The following is a 16,073-nucleotide window of genomic DNA, read 5'->3' on the forward strand; positions in this document are numbered from 1 at the left end:
AAAGGTTCTTTAAAGCTATTTAGAGCGCTTTAAATACAAAGAAGCTGAAAAGGACTTTGAATTCGCTGGAAAAAGTTGTTGCTTAATGCCAGAATGGGGGAGAATCAGCCCAGCTGAAGCAGCCAGTGTAACCATTGGTTTCGAGGGAAGATGGGTTGTGCTCAGTGCTGTTTATTCAGAGAAAAGTAACTTGCACCGGGCATTTTATTGTTGCTGGGAGTGGAATGGGGCAGGAGGGAACGACTAGGTGTAAATCCTTTTCTGCTGGGGGGCTCATCGTTGTTTGCAGTATAGCTCTGAGCTGGTGTGTGGCTCAGACAGCAAATTTTAATTCTCCTTTCCTGCCAGGAAAGCTTGACTCTGGTGCCTTTTTGACTTTGCCTTTTTGAAGCAGAATTCTAAATGAATTGTTTATTTTCTGATCTTAAAGCACTTTCTGAGATGATAAATCAGTCCTTTAAGAAAGCAATGTGCTGGTCTTTATACATGAATTCAAAACTATTCCCATGCTAAGAGACGACTGCAGACAGCAGATGAATGCATTGGTTGGTAAAATGCTCTGACTATTGAAAATGAGAATTCTATTTCATAAACTTCCTTTTATAATTATATTAATAGTAACCAAACTAGGGGATATTCTGGTACTCTTAGGTTCAGCAGCTTTTACCCCACCTGTCTGGCTCTTTAGTGCTGCAGTAGCACCCATGTAGTTACAGTAGTTACAGCTTAATTACCTGCTGCCTGGTGTGTTGCTATTTAATCACTGCTGTCTCTGGCAATCACTTTGTTACTGCCTTAGAGGGGGTGCTGAAAGCCACTCTGCATTCAGATGCAGTCACAAAATACCTATTTTGTCCCTCCATACAGTGAGATGTATTTCTGAAAGACTGTGCCCTCATTTGTCTTTTTTTTTTGTGTGTACTGAAAAGGTAAAAATTAGGATCCCTTGTATTTTTGTCTGAAACTCATTAAGAATTGCCTTGCAGGTAGGTAGTGTTGGCTCTTAGCAGTCATTTATAGAGGTAGGTAGAGGCTGTTCATCCTACTAAATGCAGTGAAGAAAGAAGAATATTGCCCAAGCTACAACATCACAAATAATTTGGCCTAAATTAAATACTGTCACTTGGGAGAAGATGCTGGAGGCAGCGTGAATAATTTTCTGAGAAAAATCCTCTCAGCACAAATACAATGATAAGAAAGGAACTGCAGGCAGCTCAGGGACAGGGCTGTGGCCTGGTACAGCTCCCTCTGTGCCCTGCACAGCTTCAGGCACTCAGCAGGGAGAGCTCAGGGCAGAACTGGCCAAGGCAGTGATGGCAGATGGGAGGAAGAATGGACAGGTTGGGCAGGAGCAAAGTCTGAGTCACTGGGGACTCTTCAGCTTGTAAAGACTTGACTGAGAGAGGATGAGATAAAACTCTGTAAATTCATTGATGGTACAGGGAAGGTGAACAGAGAAGAGCAGATGAATCATCATTCTCATAACACAGGGAACAGGAGGACTTGCTGAAATTGCCAGGTTTAATACAAACAAAAGTGCTTTTATTATATGAGGTGTGATTGGATCGTGGCACTTGATACAGGGTGATCTTGTAGAGGCCAAAAGAAGAAGTGATTTAAGAAAGTCACAGGAGAAGTTCATTGGGACCTGTTGCAGGGTTTTGAAGCTGATGATGTGGATGCAGCTTCTGGGTTTGGAGTGCTGCTAAGCTTGGGAAAGATCCACGTCTCGCTGCAAAGGGTCTCCTTCCTCTGCTGTCAGTTACAGCCTCTTCTGTGGCCTTCCCTTTTTTCCTCAATCCGCAGAAATGACATTTAAAAGCCCTGCTGTTCCTCCATCTGGTAAGAAATGTCCTAACATGGCTGTGACAAGGAGTCTCCATGACAGACCAGTGACCTTAGGCCAATGAGGCCAAATTCACCTGATGAATTCACCCTCCTGTCACTGTGGCTGCATTACTACCTGTGTTTGCTTTCCATGAGTGAGTTGGCTTTACCAGCTAGTGAGAATGATTGTGAGGACTTTGTTTTTTAAAGTTTGCATACTTGAACAAAGAAAAATAATCAGACTTGCCTTGTTGAATCTCTTACCTCAGAAACCTGATCCCCTGGGTAAGCCAAGGAATGGAAACAACTCCGTGTGACTCTGTGACCAGACACAAAATTTTCAACACTGTGCTGTAATGCCTGCTGCTTATTACTCAACAATATAGGAAAGATTCAGTCCACAAAAATTCTGAGTGTAGCCAGAAAAAGGTAGAACAATAATTTATGCCATAAAAGTCTTTCCTTGTCCTTTAAAAGTAGCTGAAATGCTTTTAAGAAGCCAAAAATAATCAGTTTTCTGGTGCTTCCTCATGTCTAGTGATTTTCATTTATCACAGAATTTATGGTTCAGTGTTTAAGAGTAAAATTTTTTTAAAAAAAACTCCTTTGGAGGTTAGTTATCATCACTGTTACTGATAGTGTTGGCAGAGTATAGAGAGCAGATGAAAGCGCCATCAGGACTATCAGCCTTTGGGTGGATTTCTCCTGTGTATCGGTGTACAAATGAAACGGGAAGAAATAGGATTGGCAGAGGTGTTCCTTTGGTTTTGGGTGTGACAATTTGACAGTGTTTCCTTCAGCTTCTCCTTCACTAAAACAACTGCTGACAAGTGAACACCTTGGCAGTGACAGCGTTTCATGCTGTGGGTGGGTGATGGTCTCCACGAGAAGAACGGGGCAGTCAAAACTTGCTGTGACTGCATTTGGGGATTGTTTTAATAATGCCTGTGAAAACTTGCAGGGAGTCTCTTCATTTTGTGGCCTTACTGCAGTATTTATCAAGGGGAAATGAACCTGTCCTTCAAAAGCCAGCACGGTTCAGAGTCCAGAACACTCGGGATCTGTTTTTCCATCACCAGTCCTGTCCCTTGTGAGAGAATTCTGGGTTTAGTGATAGGCAGGGAGTGCAAGGGTTGTTTGATCTGGTGCAGGTTTTTGTCTTTAAGTAGCTTAATATTAGTTTGAGATGGGGACACAGTCACAATGTCTGCTTAGAGCAAAACCTTCACAGAAAGAGCAGGGGGCCTCTCTGTTAACTTTCTGGGTGATGTATTGCTGATCTCTACGAGAAGCTGGTGCACTAAATCTCAGCTGCACTTCCACGTTCAGCTGTCTCTGAAGTCCTGAAAAGCATTAAAATGCGTAACAGCAGTGTTTAGCTTTGGTGCTCATTAGAGCAGCACAGAACTAATAGTAATATTGTTGTAACTTGACAAAGCCATCTAAATCCATGCATGTTTTCTTGTGAAAGCTTCCTAAACATGCTGCTAAATCCCCTAAAAAGCTACTAAACGGCTTTGGCAACCATTAGCAGAGCATAAGCGGGGGAACTCCTTTCAGTAAGTGAACAAACAGAGAAAATATGCTGAATAGCCGGACAAATGCGTTTCAGTTGGCTCTTTCATTTACAGATATAAGGGAGCAGTCAATATCAATCACTGTTTTCCCTGTTGCACTGGAAATCACAATATCTCTTTTCATTCCACAAGCTCCTTTCACCACAGTAATGTGTCTTTAGAGTGACACTGGCATCAGTCTGTTTCCGCTGTCTGAAGTCCAGAGAGCTTAAAAACACATTGCAGGGTATGAGACCTTAACCCTCCTCCCCTTCCACACACCCCTCTCCTCCGAGCCTCCTTTCGGAATTAATTGTTTTTATTTCTTTCCCAGTGCAAGGCTGGGAAAGAAAAGTGCCTGCAGAGCCTGGGAATATCTGCTCTTGCACTTTGGGGATGGAAAAATGTATTGCTGGTGGTTGGGATTTGAATTTATCAGGTGTTATGGGGAGTTTAACACAAGGTAATATGATTAGTGAGTTAATTTGCAGCATGCTGTAATGTGAAATGTAATGTAACTGTGGTTTGAGTTTCGACCTACATCCTGTTTTTTGGATGTCCTAATCACCCACAACCTCATATATTTAAAAAAGTTGGGAAAACTCTACTTGTGATTATTTGGCATTTGGAGTGGCTTGATGTTCTTGTGTTCTCTTTCTTCAAGTAATGTAAACAATAATAATAATGATAATAATGATAATAATGATAATAATGATAATAATAATAATAATAATAATAATAATAATAATAATAATAATAATAATGTGGTTGTTTTTTTGTTATTTCTTTGCAGATAACAGCAGTCTGCAGGGAAGCAGCCCTCCTAGCTCTTCAGGAAGACATCCATGCCAAATCTATCGCGGGCCGGCACTTCCGGAGCGCACTGACGGTCGTGAGCCCGAGGATTCCCGACTCGTTAATCCAGTTTTATGCAGATTACCAGCAGCAAAGTGGACTGCACGCGCTCTGAAAGGCAAATTAATACATACCCCATTCACTGTGTGAATGGCAGATTTCCTTTGTGAAGCTGTCAGAAGCCAAAGAGTTTTGTACTGTGAGCGAGTGGAGTGTCTGGAGTTAACTGAATGCAGAATTGCCGTAATAAAAGTCCCTGTGGAAGTTGTGAGTGTCATAGACATTGTCCTCAACTTTAGATTTTACCATTTCAGTGGAATAACCTGCCTTTTAGAGGAGGTGGTCTGGTTTAAGAGATTTCCGGTTTAAGTCAGTTTATCTCAGTTGTATATCCATGTATCCAAAAAAAAAAAGATCAAATTCTGAATTTTGGTGGATTCTTGGCCCTTAAGAGAGAAGCAACAAATGCCTTCATTTGTTCCTGCCTCAACCACAGTTTAATCCCAGGGACCATCCCAGTGAATGGCCTCATTACAAAAAATGCTTAAAATTACTGTGAATTTTTTGATTTATGATCTCCAGCAAAGCTGCTGAACAGGCTTTCTGAGATAAAGCTGAGGCATCCTGATTGCTTACAGCCAAACATTTATCTTTGGTCTTTACCAACTTACTTTTAGACATGCTGGCAGGTAGGCACCTTAAAAAACTGTCCAGCCCTTCACTAACCTGAAGCCATTGCCAGGTGTCAGCAAAAGATTCTTGTTGTTCATGTTTGTTTCCGTCAAAATAAATGGGAATGTTGATAAAATACGTAATTTAAAGCTGTCCACTGAAAATCTGTAATGAACCCAAATTAATGGATGAGAAAACTTTCTTGCAAAAACTGTTATAAATGGCCACAAAATACTTCAGGGACAGATAAAATCTCCTCAAGTTGTTTCTTTGTTATATCGTCTGTTGAAACGATGACAAGTCCTTGTGGGCTCTCTGCTCTTGCACTCAGGATGAAATGCAGTTAAGCAAACTAATATTCAGCTTTTTTCCCCACAAAAGAAAGGCTTTTCTAGTCCAGACATAAAAAGTTGAGGAAAAGGTAAACCAAAGCCAGCGCAAATTTCAACAGAAAGGTAATTTCTTCACCTAGATTATGGTTTTGCTCTTTTTACTTCCACACTGTACACATTTCATAGCTTTTAAACAGAAATCTGCTATTTTTAAATGACAGCTTTTTTATTACTCTCATTCTAACCTACTGTTGCTGTAATTAGCATTTCATTTTACTATTGCTGTGAAGGATTATAGGATGAGGAAAAGGGGGTCCTTTACTTAGTTCAGCTGATATGTATGAGGGTTTTTTTCTTTTTCTCATTGTTTTACTCTACTTTTACATAGTCAGACAGACAGAGGGAATTAAGAAAATTATAAACTGGAAAAGTTACCTTGGGGATCAAGACTGCATCTGAAACTACTTTATCCTTCTTTTCTAAATTCTGCATACTCCAGCTTGGAGCTCAGGATGTGAACCATTTATCATAACCATTAAATTTTGAGGTTTCCAGAAATTAAATGCCATACCTTTATCCCCTGGCACTTCACTCCAATGTCTGCTCCTGAAGGGGGGAAAGAGAGACTGCAGTTTTCACTGCCAATAATGAATTCTGTTTGTGATTTTGTAGCCTAAAAATAACACTGTGTGGTGCTCCAGATGAGTGTTAAAACTAGATGGCCATTCCTTGGGAAGTGCTCAGGTTTATTGGGAACATGCACCAAGGAGTGAATGTGAACTGAGAAACTACAACAGGGGCAGGTGGGAGCTGGCTGCTCTGTCCCATTGTGGAATCCTGCTGCCATCAGAGGGAAATTCTGCACATCAAATTGGAGGACAGTAGGAGGGAATGCTGGCCCATGTCTGCTGTTTGTGCCTTGGGAAAAATCCCATCCCTGCAAACATTTATCCTTTTACCTGTATGGTGCCACATGGGCACCAAATCTCTTGATATACACCCATATATGCCTGAAGTGATTTTAAATGTAGGAAGCTCCCCTTTTTATCCTTGGGTTTGTGGAATTTGATTTTTTTAAAAAGTAAGATGTTCTTAAAAAAAAAAAAATTAGCAATGACAAATTTGTGAAGTCCCCAGGAGGTGTCTGTTGTTCCCAAAAAATTCTGTTTGGTAAACTTTGCCAGTCTGATGCCAGTCAGGATCTTACTCTATCCCAAGCCAGTCTTAAATTGAGATTTAAAGGAAGCTGTGATGATTCCCTGTATCTTTCCTAAAGACAGATCACTGCTACAGTGGATGAACAAATTGAAACCCGGGTATCAGAATTCTGGAAAATGACCCAAAATTTGGTTTTGATTAAAACATAGTGTAGCCCTTTCATGATCCAGCTTGGTGAGAGCTGTTGCACCCTGAGCCTCTCGTTGGAACTTACTGATGAGGGCACTGTAGGACAGAGCACTCCAGGAGCATCTCCTGTCATTTACAGGAGCGAGTTTTGATTCAGAGCTGACTCCTGAAAACGTGTTTTGCTGAACACCTCGTGCCTTGGCACCCACTCAGATCTCTTGCAGTGTGAGCCTATAAAAGCCTGAATACCTCTGTGCTGCAGAGCAACTCAAAGATAGAGGCACTCTCTCTTCTGCTGGGTTTTGTTGTTGTGTTTCCACGAGATTTAATTTTAATAAAAGGATTGAGGATCAGTGAATCACAGCAGAGAAGGCAGCTGAGAAGAACATCTCTGTCCCATCTTCTCTTTAACTGCCTAGACTTCCTAGGCTTACTTCTTTAAGTTTTTTAGAAACACAGTCTTTTTCCTGCCTGCTGTTATCTTTTGGAGCTGGTTTTTGGCCCAAATACTGCTTGAGTCGCAGAATTGTTAACATTAAATCAACTTTTCAATGTTTCAGGCACACTTTGTTTAAATAAAAAATCTACCTTTTTCCTCCAATAACAACCTCTTGCAAAATGGCATAAAATGTCTTTTGACAGTTTGGCCAGAAATGACCAGGAGAATATTTATGATCAAAATGCAAAATTGTCTTCACTTAACTTGAAAAAATGTTCACTCCTGTGTTCTACCTAATGCATAAAACAGATTTTCACTGCAAGTATGATATACAATTCTTAATCCTAGAAGAAAGAATGAGGTTTATTGTGGATAGTTTTCCTGCAGCCTCTAAATGAGAGTGGAACATAAGTTTTACCAAGCTCAGGTGGCAAGGGCAAACATCAGAGACAGAATAAAGACCATTTATTTCAAAGTTGGTTATTCAAAATCATTGAATTTAGACTTGTCAGCCCTTTTAAATATTATGTCTTTAAAGTTGATTTTTGTGGGCTCTGTATCCTGGCTCTTTCAGCTTCTTTACTCATTTTGAATGCCAAAGTGTGGTGATTCCCCTCTGGAAGCTGGACACATGCCAAACAATGCTCCAGGAGCTGAGCAGCCATGGAAGGCTGGAAGTGATGTTTCCTGGTGAAGCAGGAGTCTGATTGAGCTGATGGGGTGTGGAGAGGGGAAAAGTGGAAGCCAGATGTGGTGTTTTGTCCTGGGGATGAAGTTCAGTGATGGACACAGGTTGGTGGGCAGGAGAAGTGTCTCTGCTTAGTGCAGTCAGGGCTGTGAGGAGCCTGACCCTGAAAGGTTTTGGTTGTTTCTGGCTCTGCCACACAAAGCAGCTGATGTGTGGGTAAAACAGAACTGCCATCTCTAGAAATGCTACTGTCCAGGGCTTGTGGTATCCTAGTACGTAGTGCTGGAACTTGGGAGGGATTTGACCTTGAAGAAGAAGAGTCACCCACTGAAGGCATCATAATCTTGGTGAAAGGCCCTAAAAGAATGAGTGAAAAGAGGCACAAAGAACTTGCCTTGCTTCCTGTGATCCCAAAGCTGGGATAAAACCAGCTGTGCTTCCATTCACGCTCCAGAGCCTTGGGATTACTCCTGTGCTGATGCAGTCTGGGGCATAGGAGGCAGTTTGCAGTGGGAGCAGAGTTACATTTAGAAAATCAGTTTTACATTGGGACCTCTTTGTATTTGTATTTGATATTGTTGCTACGGTTGTAGTGAATTTTTATCTCCTAGGAACCCCAAAAGCTTTTGCTGATGGCTTTTTTTGTTTGACATAGATGACAACACCACAGGTGATATTAATGTGTGCAGTTTGATAAAGAGCTTTTCCGAGGTAGTCGGTGCAAGAGGCAGAATTGCTGTTGTTGCTGTGCAATGTTTTCCTCATTTGGTAGGTCAACAACATCTGGAAGAGAAATATTTCAGCTGAAACCTCCTCCTGATCTCGGGGTTTGTGTCAGCTCCTTCTGGAAGTGCTACCTGTTCATTTATTCACCTCCTCTGCTGGAAACTTAACTGCGCGTTTTCACCAGGGCTTTATGTGTGCTGTGTTAAACGTTTTAAATGGTGTCATTCTTCCATGCAGATTTAAATCCAACAGCTCCAGAGTCCTGACAGAGAAGGAGATGTGTGTTTTCTCTGTTAACTGGCCTGCCAAGGACAGGAGGGATGAGGGGGGAGAGAGCCCCTCTCTGTGTTTGCGTGGCAGGACTCCAGCGAGAGCGCAGGTGTTGCGAGAGGAGGCAATGGCAACCAGATGACATTCCTTCCCCTTGGACTAGCGTGGAGCCATTGCTCAAACTGATTGTGGGTCCAGCACTTGGACTGGATCATCTTAATGGTTCATTTCCAACCTAAATGATTCTGTGATACCCTTCCAAGAAAATTGGAGGCTAGCGTGTTGTCTGCGTGTGCCTGTGTGAAATCCATGACATTAAAGCTTAGGTTCCTCTAACTAGATTAGGGGGATGGAATCACTCTTGGCAGCTACTGGGAAGAGACTAGAAGATAGTCCAGACAGTGATTTATCCCAGCTGAGAGGTGAACTACCTTTCTGGAGGTGCTGATGGGGCAGCTGGTGTCAGGAGAGGCCCTCAACACTTATCTAGAGAAAGTGCCTTGAGGTAAAGAGAAGAACTTAAGAGCAGCAACCCTCGATATATTGAGAAAAATATTTTATTAACTTGTGGAAATATATCCTGTTTGCCTAAATGGTTCTGGAAATGCTGCTGATCTCTTCCTCTCGTACCTGTGTGTGTGTGGCATTAACCACGCACCCCAGGGATTTTTTTATCTCTTTTGCTAACACTGAGGAGTTTTCACATCCCTGTTTGGTAAAATGGCTCTGCCATCAGCCAAGTGTGGAAAGGGCTTTGATAATGTTCAAGGTGAAACACTTGTCAGCTCTCACTTTATCCAGGAACGGATTATCTGGGCTGTGGAATAATGAGGTCATGTCTTTGCTCCACACCGCTGGCAAGAGCTTCGGATTTCACACAGGGGCAGCTGCTTACACCAAGCCTGCTCTACTTAATGCCTTTAAAGCTACCCTGCTTCCCTGTCAGCGAGTTCTCCCCAAGCTGAGGGTGTGAAACGTGCTCACACAGCCTCCTTTGCAGTGCCTCTGAGGGGCTTCCTGGTGCTTGGATTGCTGTCCTATCCCAGAGTTGGGTGGGTGGGATGCGGGAGCACAGGATGTGAGAAGCAGCGTGACCTGTGCGTGGCTACCGCACCTAAAATACAGGAATGTGTGGAGCAGGATTTGTGGGTGGGTGGACCAGAGCCATGCAGCTCTTTCCAGGTGTCCAACCAGCAGCTTGCAGTCTGAATCTGCAGCTTTAATGCAGAGCTGTGGCAGTGAGAGTGGCCATGGACATGAAAGATCCCTAAAGCACACAAGCTGTGGGTGTTAAAGCCTATGGGTGCTTAAGTAGATTAGCAAACAAACAAATCCTTTAATATTCTGGAATGCTTCCTCACCACCTAAGTAGGGATTATTCCACCAAGCCAGCAAATTCTACCCTTCTGCCTGACTGAAAAGTCTGCCTTTCAGATAGCCATGCTCTTTAATGATTTGTACTCTTGGGAAAAAAAAAAAGAAAAAAAAAAAAAAGGAAAATCTGAAAGCATGTTGAAAGTGTTGGTGAGGATTTCAAGAAAAGCACAAAAATGGTAAAAAGAGCTGTTAAAAATGTTCAAGACCCTGTGAAAACTGAGTTTGCTGCAGTGCAGGGAGTAGCATATGTAGGATGCTACACCACAAAGGTTGCTACAATTTTATCCTTAAAATTTGTTTTACACAACTCGCTATGACTTTATGTACAAATACGTGACACAACTCTCTTTCTTCCTAACACTGTGAAAATCCTGGTTAAACTGTCAGCTTTCTATCTGAAACACGAAGAAACAACCAGTTACCTTGGTCTGATTCCACTTCCAGGCTTTCATCATCTGGGATTTTGGTAAAAAGCTGCTTTTGTTAATGTGTAATGCCTCATAGTAACCGGTTACACTTTTACTACAAAGGGGTGTTTTATTTTCCCGAGGGATGAATAGTAATCAAGGATCAGCTGGTAGTGCCAAGTGCCCTGATAACACAATTGGCTGCATACAGCTTTGTTAGGCCTCTTCCTGCACTGGCTGGCTGGGGAGACTTTAAGAGAAGATGTTGGAAGAGCTGTTCTTTACCTACTTGCCTGTTGGGGAGCTGAATTTTGGGATCACTTTGTCTGCTGGGTGAGGAGGTAAGAGCTGGCTTAGGGGCACATGAAGCCCTTACTGGTTAAGGACAGTGAGGGGCAGCTGGGAGAGGGGGTGGATGGAGAAAATGCTTGAAAACAAGCATGTGAATTAGAAAAATTACCCCAGAATTCATCACTGACTGATTTTTGTGGAAATATGTGGGGGTTGATGGAGTTGGAAGGAGACAGGAAATGGGAATACTGATTCTAATGAGAACAGGGGGTGATTTGTGTTATTTTGATGCTGACTTAGGTGAGCTGAAGGAGGGCTGCAGTCACCCTGGCCCTGTGCTAGGAAGTGTCTCATTGCTAAACACAAAGTGGAATCTGGCTTTGAACTCATTAACCCCATCAGCACTGGAGTAGCAAGTGTGTTTCTGGAGCTTGACTTTCAGACACTTGGGGCACGTATAAAGCAGCAGAGATTACTTCAATACCAAAAAAGGTAAGAAATAGATCTTCCTCTTCAGATTTTTTCAGAAATTTAGGGTCCAGTAATGGTATCAAGAGAAAAGAGGAGAATTCTGCCTCTTTTCTCAATGAGAAGAGGAAAAGTTGAGAAAATTATTCCCCCAAGCATGGTGGGGAATAAATATCTGAAAAGTGGGGAGGAAAATAAATTGGTAGAAAGCATGTGTGAAAAATTTCCTCCTTTCTTCTGTCTGCTCATTGTTTACTTCTAAACTCCACAAAGAGATGGAGAAGAAGGAAAACCCACAGCAACACTAACAGGAAGATCATCTTGGAGATGGATTTGCACAAAGTCAGTTCTATTAGGATGTGACTTAGCCCGATTTTCTGGGAATACTCAATATCCTTAGTAAGTGCCCTCTATTATAAGTGCCCCTTTTAAGCTGGATTTGTCCTGCTGGATTATCTTGGGAGGAAGGGTCACAGCCACACAAGGTTGAGCCCAAGCTGTGCAGACTACTTTGAGACTTCTGATTTAAAAATAGGATATAGAAGTAAAGTTCTGTGTTAGCTCCAAAATTCCACTGTTTCATCCTTGAAGGACCCCCCCATCATGACATTGATAGTAGAGTGTGTGTGGAAGGAAAATAATGGTGGTTGTGACTTGCTGAGCCCTCCCAGTTGTAACACACTTGTCCTAAGTGAGGGCTGGAAACAAAACCCCCATCATAACCTCAGGTTTTTAATCTCTGCAGAACATAATGAACTATTTTGAAAGGGTGATTGGAGGGTTAAGCTAGGAAGGACTAAGTGTTAGTGTAATAACATCTATATTAAAAATAAAAAAAACCCCAACCAACCAACACAGATGTAACGTATTATATAATCTCTGTTAAACTTGCTCTGGGAAACCCTCCAAGAGCCAGTGTCAGTCTCCATTTTGTACAAGTCTGTACATAACCTTTGTAAGAATTTCTGTGAAGTTGGGTGGGGAAACACAGAAACACAAAGTTAGAACAGAACGCAGCCTGGCCAAAGCCTTTCTGCAGCGGCGCATTCAGAGCAGGGACAGAGCAAGGTTTGCTCCTTCCTGGGCCTTCCCACCAAGGCACCCCCTCAGCACCGCTGCTGTCAGCCTCTGTTAGTTGCTTACAGATACAGCAATTAATTTAATGACTGCTAATAATTAATGTGTATGATAAGATATGGGCAATGCCACAGGGCTGTTTGTTTTCCAAGAGCTCGGTCACTGCCTGTCTCACCATAGATGGTGTTCACTTGCCTCCCAGCAGAGAAAAACTCAGAGCAAAGTGCTTTCAAGCATGGTGTTTGGATCCAGGGGGAAAGCTACTGGGAACAGAGGAATTATAGTGATAAATCCTCTTGTGAAATGTGAAAGAAGATTTTTATGCTTTTCTGACAGAACATCAGTCTGACTGTATTGATTTACTCCTGCTGAGCTCTTGTCAACTTCTTGCCACCTTGTCACTATCTTTCCACCTTCCTCCTTCCCTGGATCTGCTATCCTATTCAGCTCTTCTTGTGACACCTTTGGAAGTCGTCTCTCTTAACAGAGGCGTTGTTGTGCTGCTTCCTTCCCATTCCCTGCCAGGAAGGATTGTTTTCCTCTACACAATTCAGCAGAGCAGCCACTGGCGCTGAAAATGTTGATGATGTGGAGGTGATTTGGAGCATGGCAAGTTTCCTCAAACAAACAAGTAATGCCTTACATTCATGGGCTTTGGCTGAGCTGTCCTGCCATGAAATACACTGAGAAAATGGGGTTTTTTTCAGGCTTTTTTAATTTTAGTCTGAAACCTAAGTTTAAAACAGAGCCGACAGACCAGCTGTCTCCTGTCTAAGCTACTTTTAACAGGAACAGTAGAGCTGGTTTAGCTGCTCCTCGAGGAGCAAACAGGGAATAATTCCACTTTTACTACAACTCTCATGCTAACTTTGCATCTTTATAAACACAAATTAGGATACATATGGGTATCCTAATACCTAACAGCATGTGGAAAGCGGGATGTGATTTAGAAAATGCATTTCTTGGAAGTTCTCAGCATCTCAGCTTGGTTTTCCTGTGGTGGTTCTTCTTTTTAACCTCTCTTTTCTTTGCCCAGGGAGGTCTGACAGTAGGAATTGTCCCTTCCTGCCTTAGAAAGAACTCAGAGCAAATGATACTTTCTCTGTCTTCCTAAGAAGCTGAGCACTTTTACTCTATAACAATTGGCACCCTGGAAAATTAAGTCTGCAGGAGCTAATGAGTCTACAGGAGTGTTTGTAATTGACTCAAAGTTGTTGTTTTTTCATGTGGCAAGTTTAAAAAAAAAAAATCAGCAGATGGTTTTGAAAGGTAATTCTTGATATCAGTCCAGCTCCAAAAATGTTGTTTTCCATTTACTTCCCATGTTTCACACTGTTGGTGTGTGATGAAATATGAGTAGTGCTACTGCTGAGCTCTTGCAGGCTTGTGGTGAGAGATCTTTTCCATGTCTTTTCAACCATAAAAGAGTAAAAAGAAGGTGTGGTATTGGTTTGTTTGTTTTTTCCCCTGTACTATACCTGCAGCAAAGACTCTGAATATGGTAAAATATATCTGGATCTTGGGTGCATAAAGGTTTAAGTTTTCTGGAAATGGGACATTTGGAGGAGAAATAAAGAAGTCATGTTGGTTTGCTGAGACAACAGAGTGGTGTGTAAGTTCTAACAGATTGATGTTTAGGTTTTGATAATTGCCCTCTGCAGAGCTGAAATCCAGCCAAGTGGTGACAGCTATTTCACTACTGTGAGAGGTGTGGACATAAATAATACCTGAGCAGTTGACCTCAATATCTGCTGGAGCTGAAGATGATCTTTCTTGAATGCTCTGAGGTCTCTGTCTGGCCTTCAATGTAGAAAAGACTAGAAGCCACTAGGGAATTGTTGTCAAGGATTTTTGTTTTTTTCTTTTATTTAATAAACAGGATGGGGAATTGCTGCAAACACTGAGTTCAGCTAGGCAATGATGACCACAGTTCTAAGCTAATATAAAACGTGTTTTCTGGTTTTCAACTGGGCACACGTGGCATTCTTACCTTTATTCAGGTGCTTCTTTCATGCTGGATTATACTGCTGAAAAATCTATGGAACAATTACTGTAGGCAAAAGTGCAGTCCTTCCCTTGGGAATACTGCTGCTCCAAGAAATGTCACCTTGAAGCAGCATCACTGCAGTGTTCTGGAAGATCAATGGGCAGGCTAATTTAGGAGGAAATTCCATTTTCTGCATAAATTTCAAAACTACTGAACTTGGGAGGCAACAGAGACAGGATCCTGAGTAGGCTTTGAGATACTTTAAGCAAGGTGTGTTCCACAATAGATGTGCTCTTTGTACATGGGAGTTCTTTGGCTCCTCAAGGACAGCATGTTTAATTGATCAGGGAAAGAAACAAGAATCACAAGAGTGGTTTCAAAGCAAAGAGTCATGGAGGGAGTCTCAAAGAGGGACCACCCCCCAGCACACACAAACACACAGTTTCTGGTGTCACAACCTCCCTGTGTTGAGTGTGTGTCTGTACATGTCCTCCTGGGTGGGAGCCAGCAGGAGAGGCAGTGCAAGCTTTCCCCATGGTTTGTGTGGAACTGGAGCAGCCTGTCTCCCACCCCGATGGAAATGAGGTGGGTTTTCACCAGCAACGTGACAGTATGTGCAGGGGCATGTGTGTTTTCTGTTCTTCACTGTCAAGGGTTTTCCCAGTCCTTTTTGGTGGGAGAAGTCTGACCTTTTCAACCCAAAGGCTCCTGAGGGATAATATTTTTTACACTGTCTCCAAAATACCAAAGTCTCCTGACTTCCTCAGTCTCAGAGGGAACCAAGGTTAACTTTGATTTCCTCAGGAACAGAATCTGGCCCTTAACACTGAATATTCCTTGGCAGGTCATTGTTACTACAGAGCTAAATTCCAAGATGTGCCTGACAAGCTCTTCTAGAGTACAACAAACCAGGTCAAACATGCAGGAGGGGGTGTCTTGGCACTTTATATTTGAATTGCCAACTGCAGCATCTGTCAGAGAAGTAAATCCCAGAGAATGGGAAAAGGATGAAAAAATAGAGGTGAATAGCAAATTGTATTTTATCATTTTTTTTGTTGGGATGTGGCAAAGTGTGCTCTCTTGTACATTTGTGGTAAGAGACTTATCTTTTCAGCCATAAAAGAGTAAAAGAAAGGTGTGGGGCTGTTTATTTGTTTTTTCCCCTGAGAAGTTAAAATCTGTAAATATTGAAGTGGATGATGCTGCAGCCAGAAATCCATGTGACTCCTGTGGCACGTTCCTTTTCCTGTAGCCAGTTTCTGGTGGGAAAGCAGTGACAACTCCTGAGTTATCTGATAACTGGCTCTAGATGGATGCTTTCTTAGCGCCGTTTGGTACCACACAAGTGTATGAAGGCTCAGAGGAAGAAGTTGCCATGAAAAAGAAACTGCCTGTTGCAAACTTCTCTTCAAGAGATCCATGGAAAAACTTCGCCCCTGTTTGCATTTGCCTGTTAAAATCCCACTGAAATGCCTTTTGATGGTAAAGCAGAACCAGGAACGTGACACAGACGTGGAGCTTCTGCTTCCCCACAGAAGCTGCTGCAGCCACGGAGGGAGCCTAAACTTTGGCTGTTGACACACTGCTCTCGAGAGCGACAAGAGAGATTGTGTTCATTAGGCCAACCCCATCATTCTTGCTAAAAGCAGGCTCAGGTTTCCATGTATATTTTCAAATCAAATTAGAAACGCTGCTCCCGAGACCTCCTTCAGCTGACAGTGACGGATTGCACAACCTGATAAACAGGAGGCATT

At 42.4% G+C, this 16,073-nt stretch overlaps 1 protein-coding gene across 5 annotated transcripts in view; it reads left to right on the forward strand.

The window, feature by feature from the left end:
- The window catches only part of SPATA5 (spermatogenesis associated 5), a 163,929-nt gene extending 156,342 nt beyond the window's left edge, over positions 1 to 7,587 (forward strand). For all 5 annotated transcript variants that reach the window (XR_001521024.2, XM_015624710.2, XM_015624712.2 and 2 more), the window contains one exon: positions 4,177 to 7,587. Coding sequence is in view for 4 of the 5 variants with exons in the window: in XM_015624710.2 (XP_015480196.1) it covers positions 4,177 to 4,353 (177 nt within the window). In the remaining variant the exon portion in view is untranslated. The remainder of the gene's footprint in view (positions 1 to 4,176) is intronic.
- The last annotated feature ends 8,486 nt before the right edge of the window (positions 7,588 to 16,073 follow it).

This window comes from Parus major, chromosome 4 (genome assembly GCF_001522545.3).
Source record: "Parus major isolate Abel chromosome 4, Parus_major1.1, whole genome shotgun sequence".
NCBI lineage: Eukaryota > Metazoa > Chordata > Aves > Passeriformes > Paridae > Parus > Parus major.